The 13201-nt window shown below is 39.9% G+C and overlaps 1 protein-coding gene across 1 annotated transcript in view; it reads right to left on the reverse strand.

Moving 5' to 3' along the window:
* Plcz1 (phospholipase C zeta 1) overlaps window positions 1-13201 on the reverse strand; it is a 51139-nt gene that overhangs the window by 16130 nt on the left and 21808 nt on the right. Inside the window, exons 4-7 of the mRNA XM_060383375.1 lie at window positions 12660-12861; window positions 5621-5765; window positions 3105-3254; window positions 21-260 (exon numbers count right to left, since the gene is read on the reverse strand). Of these exons, the coding sequence (XP_060239358.1) occupies window positions 21-260; window positions 3105-3254; window positions 5621-5765; window positions 12660-12861 (737 nt within the window). The remainder of the gene's footprint in view (window positions 1-20; window positions 261-3104; window positions 3255-5620; window positions 5766-12659; window positions 12862-13201) is intronic.

Consider the following 13201-nt stretch of genomic DNA (forward strand, 5'->3'; position numbering starts at 1 on the left):
ATATCAGAAAGAATGTGCACCTTTTTCTTGGCAGCTGCTCCTCCAATCAGCTTTGAGAGGTCTGTCTCCTTCTCCTCCTTGACCCGTAATAAAAAGACATCTCGAGTTTCTGGCTCCTTTAATGAATCCTCTTCCTCGTCTTCATACACATCGTCTTCTGTCTCCAGCACTTGGCCCTGTTTGAACATCCCCTTCCTCTCATGGGTCTCCAACAAGGTTCCTATTTTCTTATTTTTCACTAATACTTTGAATTTCAGTGCCTATAAAAACAGTTGGAAAAGACACAGATTTACAGGCCAGTCATCCCTGTGAACTTGAGAAGTACCCCAAGCTATGTACAACAAGGAAAAAGTGAGGCTGAGTCTGGGAATTCACCCACAGTAGCCAACTATGTCAGAATCTCGTTGTGCGTTGGAATATCACCTGTGCTCCTTAGAAACCAGCGCTCGACAGTACAGACCATAATTCACTCTAAAGAGGTCTATGATGATGGAGATTTACTGTAGGTGATCTTTTCTCTATTTCACAAGTTGCTAGACCGGAAGTAGATTGGAAAGTGCATGTATGCACATTGGCATGTTTGTCACGCTACTAAAGTTAAACAGTTACAACTTCTGGCAGTAGATACAATACTCTCACCCCACATTTAAAGCACCCAGTGGGATCAGGGACATAAAAATGCCCATCAGCCTGTCTGACATGTAATATGGATTGCACTAAAAACTTGCAAAGCCCCTTCAGTTGTAATCAACTTAATATTTGCAGCCCATCAAATCACAGATATGACAAATTTTACCACCACCAGGAAGGGGCATTCCCTCTCAATTCAATGCCTTCTAATACATTTCTCAACTGTCTCCACCCTTACCAAAACTTAATCAATATATTTGAGTGCCTGCTCTGCTGCGTACGTGTTCTGATGTTTCCCTTCCTTCCATCAACCTCACATTCTGATTCATCTCTTTTACGATGGTCCTTCCATTACTTTGGATATGGAGTTTACCAAAATGTATTTTGTGCCCAAATGCCAAAGGCACTACAAAAGGTGCTTCTTAAAGGGACATATTTGAGGGATGTACAATTAAGAGGTCAACATTGTAAGTCATCTTTCACGACTCAAATGTCCAAGACCTTCCTCATTGCATTACAGTTGACCCTTTCAGTTCTCCCCTGGAGGTGTGAATCATGAATGAGGATACAAAGCTATTTTAACTCTGTTGTGGGTTTTTTTTTTAATCCTTTTTAATGATGTACAAGGACACATAAAGCTTATTTCATAATGAATCTCAACAGCTTCCGAATGGCTACCCAAACTGTAGAAAAGTTTATTGATATCTATGGTTTGGGGGATCCAGTTTTTTTTAAAAAAGCTTTTTAAATCTTAAATTGTGGGGCTTGTTTAGCAAGGCTAAGTTAGCAAGTTCCCAGGTAATTATCTCTCACACTGAAGACTGAACACAGTGTGAAAAAAGAGACTTTTTCTCTAATTACTCATTGATCCCTCAGAAATTACCTCCTTACTGTGGCGTGGAAGCTGAAGCATCAATGAAAGCCATGAGGTAGAATACAAAAGAAAGAAAGAAAGAGGGAGAGAGAGAAAAAACATAAAAACAGGAGATGCTAACAGAAGACAATATTCGGAGAGAACAGTTGAAAGTTTTCCAGAATTGGATCCTGCCTCTGAGCTGCATCTTTGGTGTTTTTTGTGCAGCATTTTGCAACAATACTTACAGTTTTTGTCACAACTGAATGTTTTAGTCTCTGAACATTCCTCAGAGGTAAAAGTCATGATTTTTTGCACTCATTAATTAATTTGTGTTCTGTCTCAGCTCTATGGCATGAGCACATTCATTTTTTTTTAATTCCTCTCCCATTCAAATGATATGCGTGAAAGTATTCAAATATCACAAAATAATACTACATTACCAGCACTGTAGATATATCAAAACCCAAATATTGATTGTTAGAAAATAGTACTTAGGGAGAAGAAAGTTCCCTTGTTTGATGGCCTTGGAGTTGCTGTGTCATCCAAAGAAAAGTAAGAGCAGTGGTGAGATCTTTTGAATTTGAGAGAGCAGATACTGTATCCATGCCTCAAGTAATGTCACAACAGAAGTGAGCATTTCAAGGCAAGAAAAAGCAGAGAAGTCATGGATTGTATGTGTTGCTGGGAAAACAGGTCACACGTATTCTGAGATAAACCCATTTGGATTCATCAGTAGGAAGACTTGTAATGACCTGAATGAGCCCCTCTCTGGGGCAGTGGGAAGAGGCGATAGACAGAGGAAGTCCTAGGTGACTGAATTAAAAGAAGAGAAATTTACTCCCTGTTTGTTGGTATTTTGAGAATGGATTCTGTTTACAGCCTCGGCATCTCACCTCTCTTAACCTTTTGCCTACGAAATGTATCAAATTCCTAAGGCTTTATATTAAAATATCTTTGTAGTTTGGACCTATGGATGAAGTGAAGTACACAATCAAAAAGTGGATTTTACATCTATCTCTGCATGTTTTTTATTTTCCTGTTGCTTTTCTAAACTATCTTGATGAAAACCACTTAAAGGAGGAAAGATTTCTCTCAGCTCACAGTTCCATGCTACAGTCCATCATAGTAGGAGAGCCACAGAGAAGGGAGCTCAGCAGCCTATCACATGTGTATTCAGGAACAGAGAGCAGCAAATCCATGCATGCCAGTGCTCTGCTTGTCTTGACAGTTAGACAGTCAGACAGCCCAGGTTCCACTCACAGTCAACATGGGTCTTCCCACATTAGTTAATGGAAGCAGGGCAGTCACCCCACAGGCAAACCCAGAGTCCAACCCTCCAAGGTGAGTCTAGACTCTGTCAATTAGACAGAGTAGAAAATTAGCAAATGCCACCAGATTCTATGAGTGTGCCTTCTTTACATAGTCTCTTTCTTCACGATATGACAAAAAAACATTCCTCAGGCAACACATAGCAAAAGCAGCTTCTCTGTGAAACCGTCAAAGCCAAACGTCTGTGCTGGTCTCTAAGCTATGCGTAAAGGTGACCATGGTCTGTTTTTTGGTCTCGGTTTTGATTTGTTTTTTCCCCTTCATCTACACTTCTCAGGCAAAGCCTTACCTCTGGAGATGGTAGCCTATCTGAAAACTCATCAAGCATGTCTGAGAGCAGCAAGTCTCCAAAGGTACTCTGCAGAATGTCAGCTATCACGTCCTGCTGGCCAGGGGAGCAGTGGTTCTCCAAGGACAGCACCACGGGGTACTCCGACGTCTAGAATATGAACCATCACTATGGTTACTCATCTGTCCCAGCACAATTCATCTAAACATTTACCTCAAAATTCATCTCCAATGTTCTTTGCAAAGTGAGCTTGCTTTCAACTGAAAATTATCTTAGCATCTGACAAAGAAAAGACTTTAAAAAGCTATGGAAAGAGGAGTCTTCTTGTTTGCCTTGAAAGTATGAGCAGAGCCTGAAACACCATCGGGAAATTATTTCAGTAAGTTATATCAGGTCTATAGGAATAAATGACAAGATTGAAAGCCAGGCCTGGAGGCTTAAGCCTGTAGTCCCAGCACTCATGAAGCTGAGGGAAGAAGATTCCATAGTCAAAGCTAGCCTGGGTTAAAGCGTCTATGGCCAGCCTGGGCAACTTGTCTTAAAATAAAAAGTAAGGACAGAGCTGAAGATATAGATCATTGATAGCATGTTTGCCTACCACTCACAGGACCCTGGGCTCAACACTCAGGGCTCAATCCTGCCCCGCCCCCCTCAAAATCTGTACAGCCATGTACAGCACCATAGAAAGTGCTGTATTTTCATGGGCAGAGCGCTTTCCTCAGAGACTTTGAGTGTTGGACGTCCCCCAAAGGTGCAGCAGGTATGTTTCGTTGATAAAACAATGGTTCTATTACAACACTCCTATGCACACCCATCCTTCTAGTCTATTTCCACAGGCACAGGTGCACACACCAAGAATTATATGCTATTTACCATAAATGGGATTTCCTTTTAAATTTCACTTTCGGTTGGTCATTTTCTTTATAAAAATGTTAATTTTTACTCTGGTTTTTCTAGTTCATAAATTTACTGAATTCATTTACTAGTTCTAATAAATTTTTGTAGACTCTTTGGTGGGTTTTTTTGTTTGTTTTTTACGTTTGTTATCATGTCCCATGAAACTAGAGAACATTTTTTCATAATATTAACGCCTTTGTTGATCGATTTTTATTGAGTGTGTGTGCACACAAACATGCCTGTGCACAGCCTTACCATGGCACGTGTGTGGAGGTCGGAGGACGACTTGAGTCTGCTTTCTACTCTCACCGCGTGGGTTCGGGATCTAACACAGTCTGCCAGGCTTAGTGGCCACACCTTTACACACTGAGTCATCCTGAAAGCTCTTTCCTTTATTCTCCCTGTCCAGTTGCTCCTCTCCGCTCTTCAGAGTCTTAGAAAATTTAGATTTTTTTTATACATCCTTGTGAGAACTTTGAATTTTAAGACTGTGTCTACTGTCTTGTGGTATCTAGTTATCCTAAACTAAGTGATAGCTATCACTCAAACATTTAAGAAGAGCATTTTAGAGAAATGGAATATGAGGTACAGAAGATTTTAGATATATCAGAAAAACAAAGGAAATCCTGAATGAACAAGGGACAGAACAGCAGGAGAGTTCGAAGTTCACAGAAAGCGAGTCCTACGAGGCCCTGGCAGCCAATGGTGGAGCGTAGCTCCTGTTCTGAAGATCTTTGGAAGGGGGCATGATGGGGCTTGCTACAGAGTCACTCTGATGTGCACGATGGATGAGAAATAAATATAAAGGTGTAATTTCCAGTTTATGCTTATAGATTAGGTGATATAGTCACAGGGGAACATTGAGTTTATTGAACCTGTATGTTAGCTTTTTTCTTTTTTATGTACATATTACTTGCATATAGAATAAATTAAGTTAAATTAAACTGAATTAGGAAAATTTAGTTAAATCCGTTTGATTGTACAAAAAAGTTGCAATTTGAAAAAAAAACTAGCTATATTACATTTTCAAAACAGATATCTATAGCAAGCTTAGTAAATGGAGCCAAGAAGTACTTTAAACTCCTTTAAAAGTTTCACAAGAGATTGATAAAATCAGCTCAAATCAGATCATACTTGTAAAGTAAATTTAATTTTCCTGACAATTTTTACCTTATAAGTAATGGATTAGTCAATTTAAATTCCAAGTGTACTTAATAACACTATTTGCTATTACCAATATAACTGTAAATGATGTCAGCAATTGAGGTGTTGGATTGTTTTATTTTCGTCTTAAAAGTAAAATATTTGGGCACGGGTAAAGTGTTCATATTGTCTAGATCAATCTTATCTCAAACTTGGGTCTATAACACATGAGAGAAATAAATAATTTTTAGCATAACACACACACACATATACACATACACACAGAAGATTAAACGAGAAGTCCCATAAACACTTTCACTTTGGTAAACCTACCTTTAGCTACTAAACACCACATGGATTTTGCTACCTATCATAGCTCACAATTTAAAACAGCACAGATTTAAAGTATATAAACCGTGTATAGAACCTGGGAGCAGGAAGCTCCTTAGGTGGCTGCAGCAGAGGCATGCACATACCACAAAGGCGTACTTGTTTATCGCCTGGATGACAGTTTTGAAGAGCAGCTTGCTGGTGAGGGTGTAGCCGTGGTACACAATCGGTTCGTTTTGTGCACCGTCCCAGCAGTCGATCTCCAGACAGCGGCAGCCTTTCACCAGGGCACTAGCAAGATGTAGGCAAGACAGTGTCACACCCAGGCCACGAACCACGGGTAGAATGAGGACTAGATATTCAGACTTTAAAATAAACGGGTAACTTGATGTGTAACAGAGAAAGGCTTTGAATCCTAGAAACTTGCAACCTTATAAACACGTTAGAAACAACCTTAGAAACATTCTCTTTGTGTCACACCAATGGAATCTGGTCCTCCCTACTCAGACATTTCACTTCTAATTGTTCTCTTTACAAAGCTTGTGTACTAGGGGCAAAAAGATGGCTGCCTCTAGTTATAGCTTTGAAGCCTTTGCCCCAACCCAAACAGTATTGCCAATGGTGCTACCACTGTTGACTCTGTCACCATGGTAATGGCATAACACACAAAGCCATCTGGAAATAATAAAATACTTTAGTAAAATTTTATCTAATTCTTTTCATAAAACCAAGGTTTTGGGAGTATTGGAGGGTGGTGAGTGAAAAAAAAAATGGTGAGAAGGAGAAGGGGGAAAGAGAAATCATGGTCACAGCAAGTGGAAAAGAGTGAGCTTGACAGCCCAGCAAATACACTTGACCTTTTCCCAGACCCTCAGGCAAGGAATGAGTGGATCCTAATCCAGCTATACAAAACAGGAAGCCTGTATACCTGCTCATTGCTTTGACTCACAGTCCCTTTGGAGACAGTTTTGAGTGACTGTTTCAGAATGCACCAATTTCACAGCTTTCTCCAAACTGAGGAAAATACATTCCCACTTCTGCTCAGATCTAAAACTGATTTGATTTTCCATCTATCAAATAAATCAGCGTCTTGATCTACACGTAAATTCTATATTGGGCTTTGAAGTTGGTTGTACCCATTGGCTTTAAATGGATTTTCAGTGTTTTTACTCAGAGAGAGACTGACACTTAGATAAACATATACCTTTATCTAAACTGTGGCAACTGGAGTAGATTGCATTCAGATTTTTTCACTGACTTGATAACGGTGAATGTGCACAAACAGAGCTGTTGCTACAGTCTTTGGGGACAGCTTCAGGCAGTCATTTTATGTCAGCGTGAAATAGGTTTACTGGTGTTTACTGCAATTTCTCAATTTAATTATAAAAATTGTTCTGCAATGATGAGGATCCAGCTCAGTGGTAGATGCTTCCCTAAACTGCACAAAGCCTTAGCTCAATCCTCAGGATTACAAAGAGGAAGTTTAGTGAGTCATTCAAATGTACACAATAGAAATAAGATGGGTTTTATTTTTATTTCCCATGTATACACAGTTGCTTTAAACTAAGTACACCTTCCTTCTTTTTTTTTTTTTTTTCCTGTGCCCATGTCATGACTGAGGGCTAGCATGCTAACACAAAAGCAGTACAACTGACACAGAGCAAAAATACAATCCAGCACAATTGGCTGGACTCCCACGGTGCCACTGTTCATTTTGCTCTGGTGAGTGAGAAGCTGCATGCTCATAAAAACTGTCTGATACAGAATCAACTATTCATCAGTGTTTTGTGTTCATATGAGAAAAAAACGGGAGCTCTGGTGTCTAAGAAGAAAAGGAAAGCAGACACAACTAAATTACATCCTTGCAAAAGACAAAGCTACATAAAACCAGGATGAGTTGAAGCTTCAGAGCCCTAGAAGATACCCATTCTGGAATGAGTTGAAGCAATTATCTTGTCTAAGCATAGAACTGCTCTCTCTGTAGAGATAAGGTTGTCGCTTTCAGGCTAGCTTATGCCATCTGTTTTCTCTAGGTGACCAGTTCTCAGGTAGAGGTCTATTGAGTCCCACAGATGTCTAGCAATGTCCAGAGCTGGTTTTGGTGGTACATAAATGGATGTTCCTAAACATGCTATCATGCACAGCTTGGACCCCTACCTCCAAGACTCATTTGACTCAATCATCAGCATGTAAGAAATTCAGGCTCCATGTCGTAATCGCTTGGATCAGGGACTGAAATGCCAGCATAACATGTTTCTGTCAATCAGTAGTCTTACCAAACAGCATACCAGATGAGATGATTATATGAGAAAATATGCTTTCAGAAAAAAAAAATTTTCTTTGGGTACCTACTAGTCCCTTTCTGAGGAGCTAAGTTGAGCCAGTCTTGAGAGTGCAGTGAAGAAAGATGAAGCAATTGTGATAACAAGTCATTACACTGCATTCAGGGGAATGATAAGATTGTGTGTTCCCTGGGGCAGCTTGGAAAAAAGAGAATGAGTGAATTTTCTGTGTCCTGGAGGCATTACCAAGACAAAATAAATTAATGAAGTGTTTCTTGGGCCTCTGCAGACTGTGATTTTGCAGAATGTACTTCCATGTGTGTGATGGTGGACCATAATGTAAAGCTGCAGAGCTCTGGTTCTTTTTCCTGTGCTAAGGGAACATGTCTCGACGACTCTGAGAAGGGAATTGTTTAGCCACCATTGATCCTTGCAGAGGCAGCTAACTCAGTATCTAATTTTAGGACCCTTAACTAGGATAAGTGTAGACTTATAGATGAACGCATGTCTTGGCTTCTAAGTTTTTTAACAAGCATCTAGATTTTTAAATAGAAAAGATGGAGTCTTTATTTGTATTATTTTCTAATGGCCATGAGAGGACTTTGCTTTGGCCTCCTTTTCAGGATTATCAAACCAAATTGCTTTATACTCTCATCAATACAAAATACCTGTTCTCTAGAGTTCTACTGGACAATGGACTTGAGCTCTGTACCAGCAGGAAAAACCATCCAAAACTTGGTGTGAAAGGGAAGTTTTAACAAAGATTTTTGTCAACAATGTTTATTCTTGCTGATTCTCTAGATTGCCTCAATTTTACCACAACTGAATCAACCTTTACACAAACTGTACCTTCAGAACGTATGCATTGATCCCCACCAAAAAGTGGTTTTACTGTCTGAAGCCAGCCACTTTCTTTCTGAGTCACATGATTTGTTATTCACTCTGGCTCTTCTCTTGAGAAAGAAGATAGATAATTCCTCACTCACTAAGGAAACACTCTCAGGAGGCGTGTTATCTTCAGCTCACTATAAATCTTATGGCAAGTCCTGCTTTTCCTTAGCTCCAACCACTACAAGCCCTTTGAGTGGATCTCTGCAGGCCCTGTAGCATGTGTGGAAGACTTTGAGGCATGAAACTTTTACTTTTAACTTTATTTCACCTGCTTTCATTAAAATCTCCCTCAGATGCTGCCTAGAAAACAGGGTATAAATTATTACAGTTTTTATTCATGCGAAGTTACCAGCTGTTGTGTGAAGAGTACTGTAACTGAATTATAACTGGAAATGAAAAGGGCTGGGTTGCGTCTGGGGATGGGATGTAGTGATGTGCTCACTTGCCTTGCAGGAAGGAGGCCCTGCATCCTATCTCCTGTACAGCATAAACTATGCATGACAGGAAGCATGTATAATCCCAGCACTTAAGGAGTAGAGGTAGGAGGATCAGAAGTTCAAGGTCACCCTCAGCCATGTCATAAGTTTGAGGTGAGCCTAGGACCCTTTACACCCTGTGTTGGGAGTTGTTCTAATGCTGTCCTCAACATCTGATTACACCCATGCTTGTTTTGTAAACCTGCCTAAGTCACTATATCTGATTGGTTCGTTAAACAGAAACCTGGGCAGGGCAGAATGAGGTAGATGTGGCTAAGATTCCCTGATTTCAGAGAGAATGACCGGAAACAGAGAGAGGAAGAAGGAGGACACCAGACTGGCTTAGCCTAGAGAAGAAACCACATGGGGCCGGGAGGAAAGACTCCAATAATGTCATGAAAAGGCTCAGATAAAGATTAAAGCAAGTATTTATAAGATTATGGATGGAAGATAGGATGGTTAAGTTGATGGCATTGGGTGGGGGCTGGGAGATGGATGCTGAGGTGATTCAGACAGCATAGGTAAAAATATCTGCCCAGCCCAAGGTAAATAAGGCAATTATAAAATCTAGCAGGTGTCTGTGTCTCATTATTTGTGAAAGCAGGTTAGATAATACTGCCATGATAATCATAGGGCAAATAATAATAAATCTTATATAGCCCGACTCTCAATGAATTTAATACAACAACTCAACCCTCAAATGTGAGGGTTTAACACAACCCTCACATTTGGAGAATTCCTGGTGGATTAAAACATTTAATGTTAAATATGATGTTTCTAGGTTTTCCTATTTTAAAGGTAAAGTAGAGACACGTGAAGGTCGTAACCATCACAGGATGAAGAGGGGAGAGAGGGGAAAGGACCAGAAATGTACACCCTGACTCTGTTACATCATTTTCATCATTCTCTGAGAGCAAAGATATTTGGAAGGATGTATTAAGATTTATCTTCCAAAGGTATTTGAAGGAACAAGAAAGAAGATTCAACTAAACACAAAGTCATTTTTTGTTTGTTTGTTTTGATTTTTTAAGTTGGTTGGAACAGTTCTTGTATTTTCTGTATTTCTTGATAGATACATTTTGAACTTATTTCTCTCTTTAAAAAATTGGAATAGTTTATAAGGTCTCAACAGGGCTAGCTGCATCATCTCCCTAAGGTCAGATAGAAAGAGAGGAGGTCCTCCCTTATTAGTGGACTAGGGAAGGGAGAGAAGAGAGGGGGTTGTGGGACTGGGAGGAAAGAAGGGAGGGGACTACAGCCGGGATACAAAGCGAATAAATTGTAATAAATAAATAAATAAATTTTTAAAAATTGGAATAGCATCAAAATTTCTACCACACAGTTGTAACTAGCACTATTTACTGAGTTCTAAAATGATTTGATTTTTGAATTTCTATATTTACTTAGTTTTTAATTAGGACATACATTGACATTTGTCTATAATTTTATGTTATTATAGGATTCTATCCTCCTTACCTATAGAATTGTCTTTAAACAACATGATCCAGCCTTGTAGCTTTAAATATCATCTACATACTAATGGCTTCAAATTACGTTTTTCCAGCCTGAATGTTTCTTCTGAACTACAAACTCCCATTAAGCTCAGATGCCTACTTGAGAAAGGCCTTGGAAATGGGTTAGTTTCACAAACTCAGCACTGGAGCCCTGGAGCTCTTGTTTTGACCTCACTCGTCCCCACCCCACCCCACCCCAAAAGTGAGACTTTGATATAAACATCAACATTCAATGTCAGTCTCCCTACTTGGTTACTTGACTAAGCAACTTCGTTTCTCTCCCTCCCTCCTTTCCACATCACCTGTTAAACCTTCTTGGCTCCACCTCCTCAAAGCATCTCAACTTGTCATCATCTTGTCTTCTGCCCCATGACTTTATCACCTGCAGTCATCAGTATGTTATCTAGCCTGCTGTGTCTTCCCTGGTTCTAGAGTGTCAAACTGTGACACTCTCTCAAGGAAAATCTCTCTGGTGACTCGCCTACCTTTCCATGTTCAAAAAGACCTTACAAACTGACTCTCCCATCCTCACGCCAGCCCTTTATTTGCTGTACACTTGCATTCAGATGTTTTTACTATCTTCCAAGATTTGGACATTCCAAGCACTTACATTTCTTCCTTACGGTGTCCTTCCATGGCTCCCTCTTCACCCTCAGCCAGGTTAGCTGAGAAACCTTTTGTGACAATGTTACGGCAACACCCTCAAGCCCATATCACATTCTGTTATGTTGTTTGGCTTATGGTTCTCATAAGCCTCTCCTGATAATATTCATTGGCCTTTTCTAATCTGCCAAGTCCCATGAATTTATTTGAAAACAAGTGAGGATTCTAAAAACACCTGCTGGAGCTCCTCTGACAAAGCTGAAACCACTGTCCCCACTGTGAACAGCCACTATGTCTTGTAGGATGTAAAGTTGGAGATACTTGGCATGGACTGCTTTAACCTGTGTAAATTACTTAATATGCTGATCCATAAACACCAAACCATACAACTTATTTTATTTATAAACTGGCTTTTCTTAGAATATTGAGTCCTGATGTTTAGTATTTGATACTAACCACCTTTGTTAAAGTCTAGTGTATTTCAGATAAGAATTTAAAAAGTCATGTTTTCCTATAAGAAATGTCCAAACTGTTCAAGAACCTTCAGAGTGTGTAGACCTGTGGAGAAGAGGTCAACAGGAAGGGCCAGAGGGGAAGCCTGGGATGCTAGCTAGCACACACAGAATGTTACATTGCTGTTTCATGAAGGACAGATCATCAAGGTAGGAGCGAGCCATGTTCCCTATAAATTTTGTTTTCATGCACAATCTCCTTATCACTCTGCCCTCTGCTGAGTTAGTGCCAGCAGCAGCTTTAAATGCAGGAGGCTTAAAAGCCAAAGCAGTTATTGTGCTGGCACATATAGGGAGGGTACATTGGATGGGCAGAGGCAGGAGCACACACTGTTCTTGCAGGGGGCTTGAGTTTGATTCCCAGCTCTCACATCCAGTGGCTCACAACCACCTGAAACTTCCACTCCACGGAGATCTAACACCCTCTTCTGGTCTCTGTGGGCACCTACACTCATAAGCATGTAACAACACGCAAACACATACACATAAAATGAAAAACAAACAAACAAACAAACCTGTTTTTTAAAGAATTGAAATAAATAATGGGACAGAGAGACCCCCCTACACATATGTAACAGTGGTGCAGCCTGGGCTTCATCTAGGACCCCTAGCAGAAGCAGGGGCTGTCTTAGACTTTGTTGCCTGCCATTGGATCCCCTTCCCCTAACCTGATGGCTTTGTCTAGCCTCAGTAGAAGAGGCTATAGTCCTACTGTAACTTAATATGCTGAGGCAGGGTAATATCCTTGGAAGGCCTCCCCGTCTCTGAAGAGAAAGGGAAGAGAGTGTGGACAGGGGAGGGGAGAGGGAGGATCTGGGAGGAGAAGAGAGAGGGTGAGGTGTGATTGAGATGTAAAGCTAATTAATTAATTTAAAAATTAAAATTAAAAAGGATTCAAAATAAATACCTTATATATCCCCAAATGTCACTTGGTCCCAGTAATTGATCAGATATCAAATATGTGTTGTGAGAAGATGAAATAAAATAATCCTTTAATGGCTGATTCATATCTTGATATACTGCTTTACAGTCCTCTTTAAATATTAGACAATTTGATGAAAACATATATCTTACAAAACCTTCAAATGACATCTGCTGTTCATTCTTCACTATAAAAGAATAAGTAGAACAGATGCAGATATACCATTAGTAGCTTACAAGTTTTATATTTCATTTGTAAATATAGTGGTAGAACATACTTAGAATTAATATTAATCTAATATTTCTAGATCTTTCTGGCGATATAAATTCTTATCTGTGCATGTGTCTGTGTCTGGCTGTCTGCATATATATATATATATATATATATATAGTCCCTGCAGAGGCTGGAAGAAGGCATTCGCTCCCTTGGAACTGGAGTTACAGGTAGTTGTGAACCATAATGTAGGTGCTAAGGATCAAACTTGGGTCCTTTGGAAGACCAGCAAGTACTCTTAACCACTGAGCCAT

This window comes from Meriones unguiculatus, chromosome 5 (genome assembly GCF_030254825.1).
Source record: "Meriones unguiculatus strain TT.TT164.6M chromosome 5, Bangor_MerUng_6.1, whole genome shotgun sequence".
Classification (NCBI taxonomy): Eukaryota; Metazoa; Chordata; class Mammalia; order Rodentia; family Muridae; genus Meriones; species Meriones unguiculatus.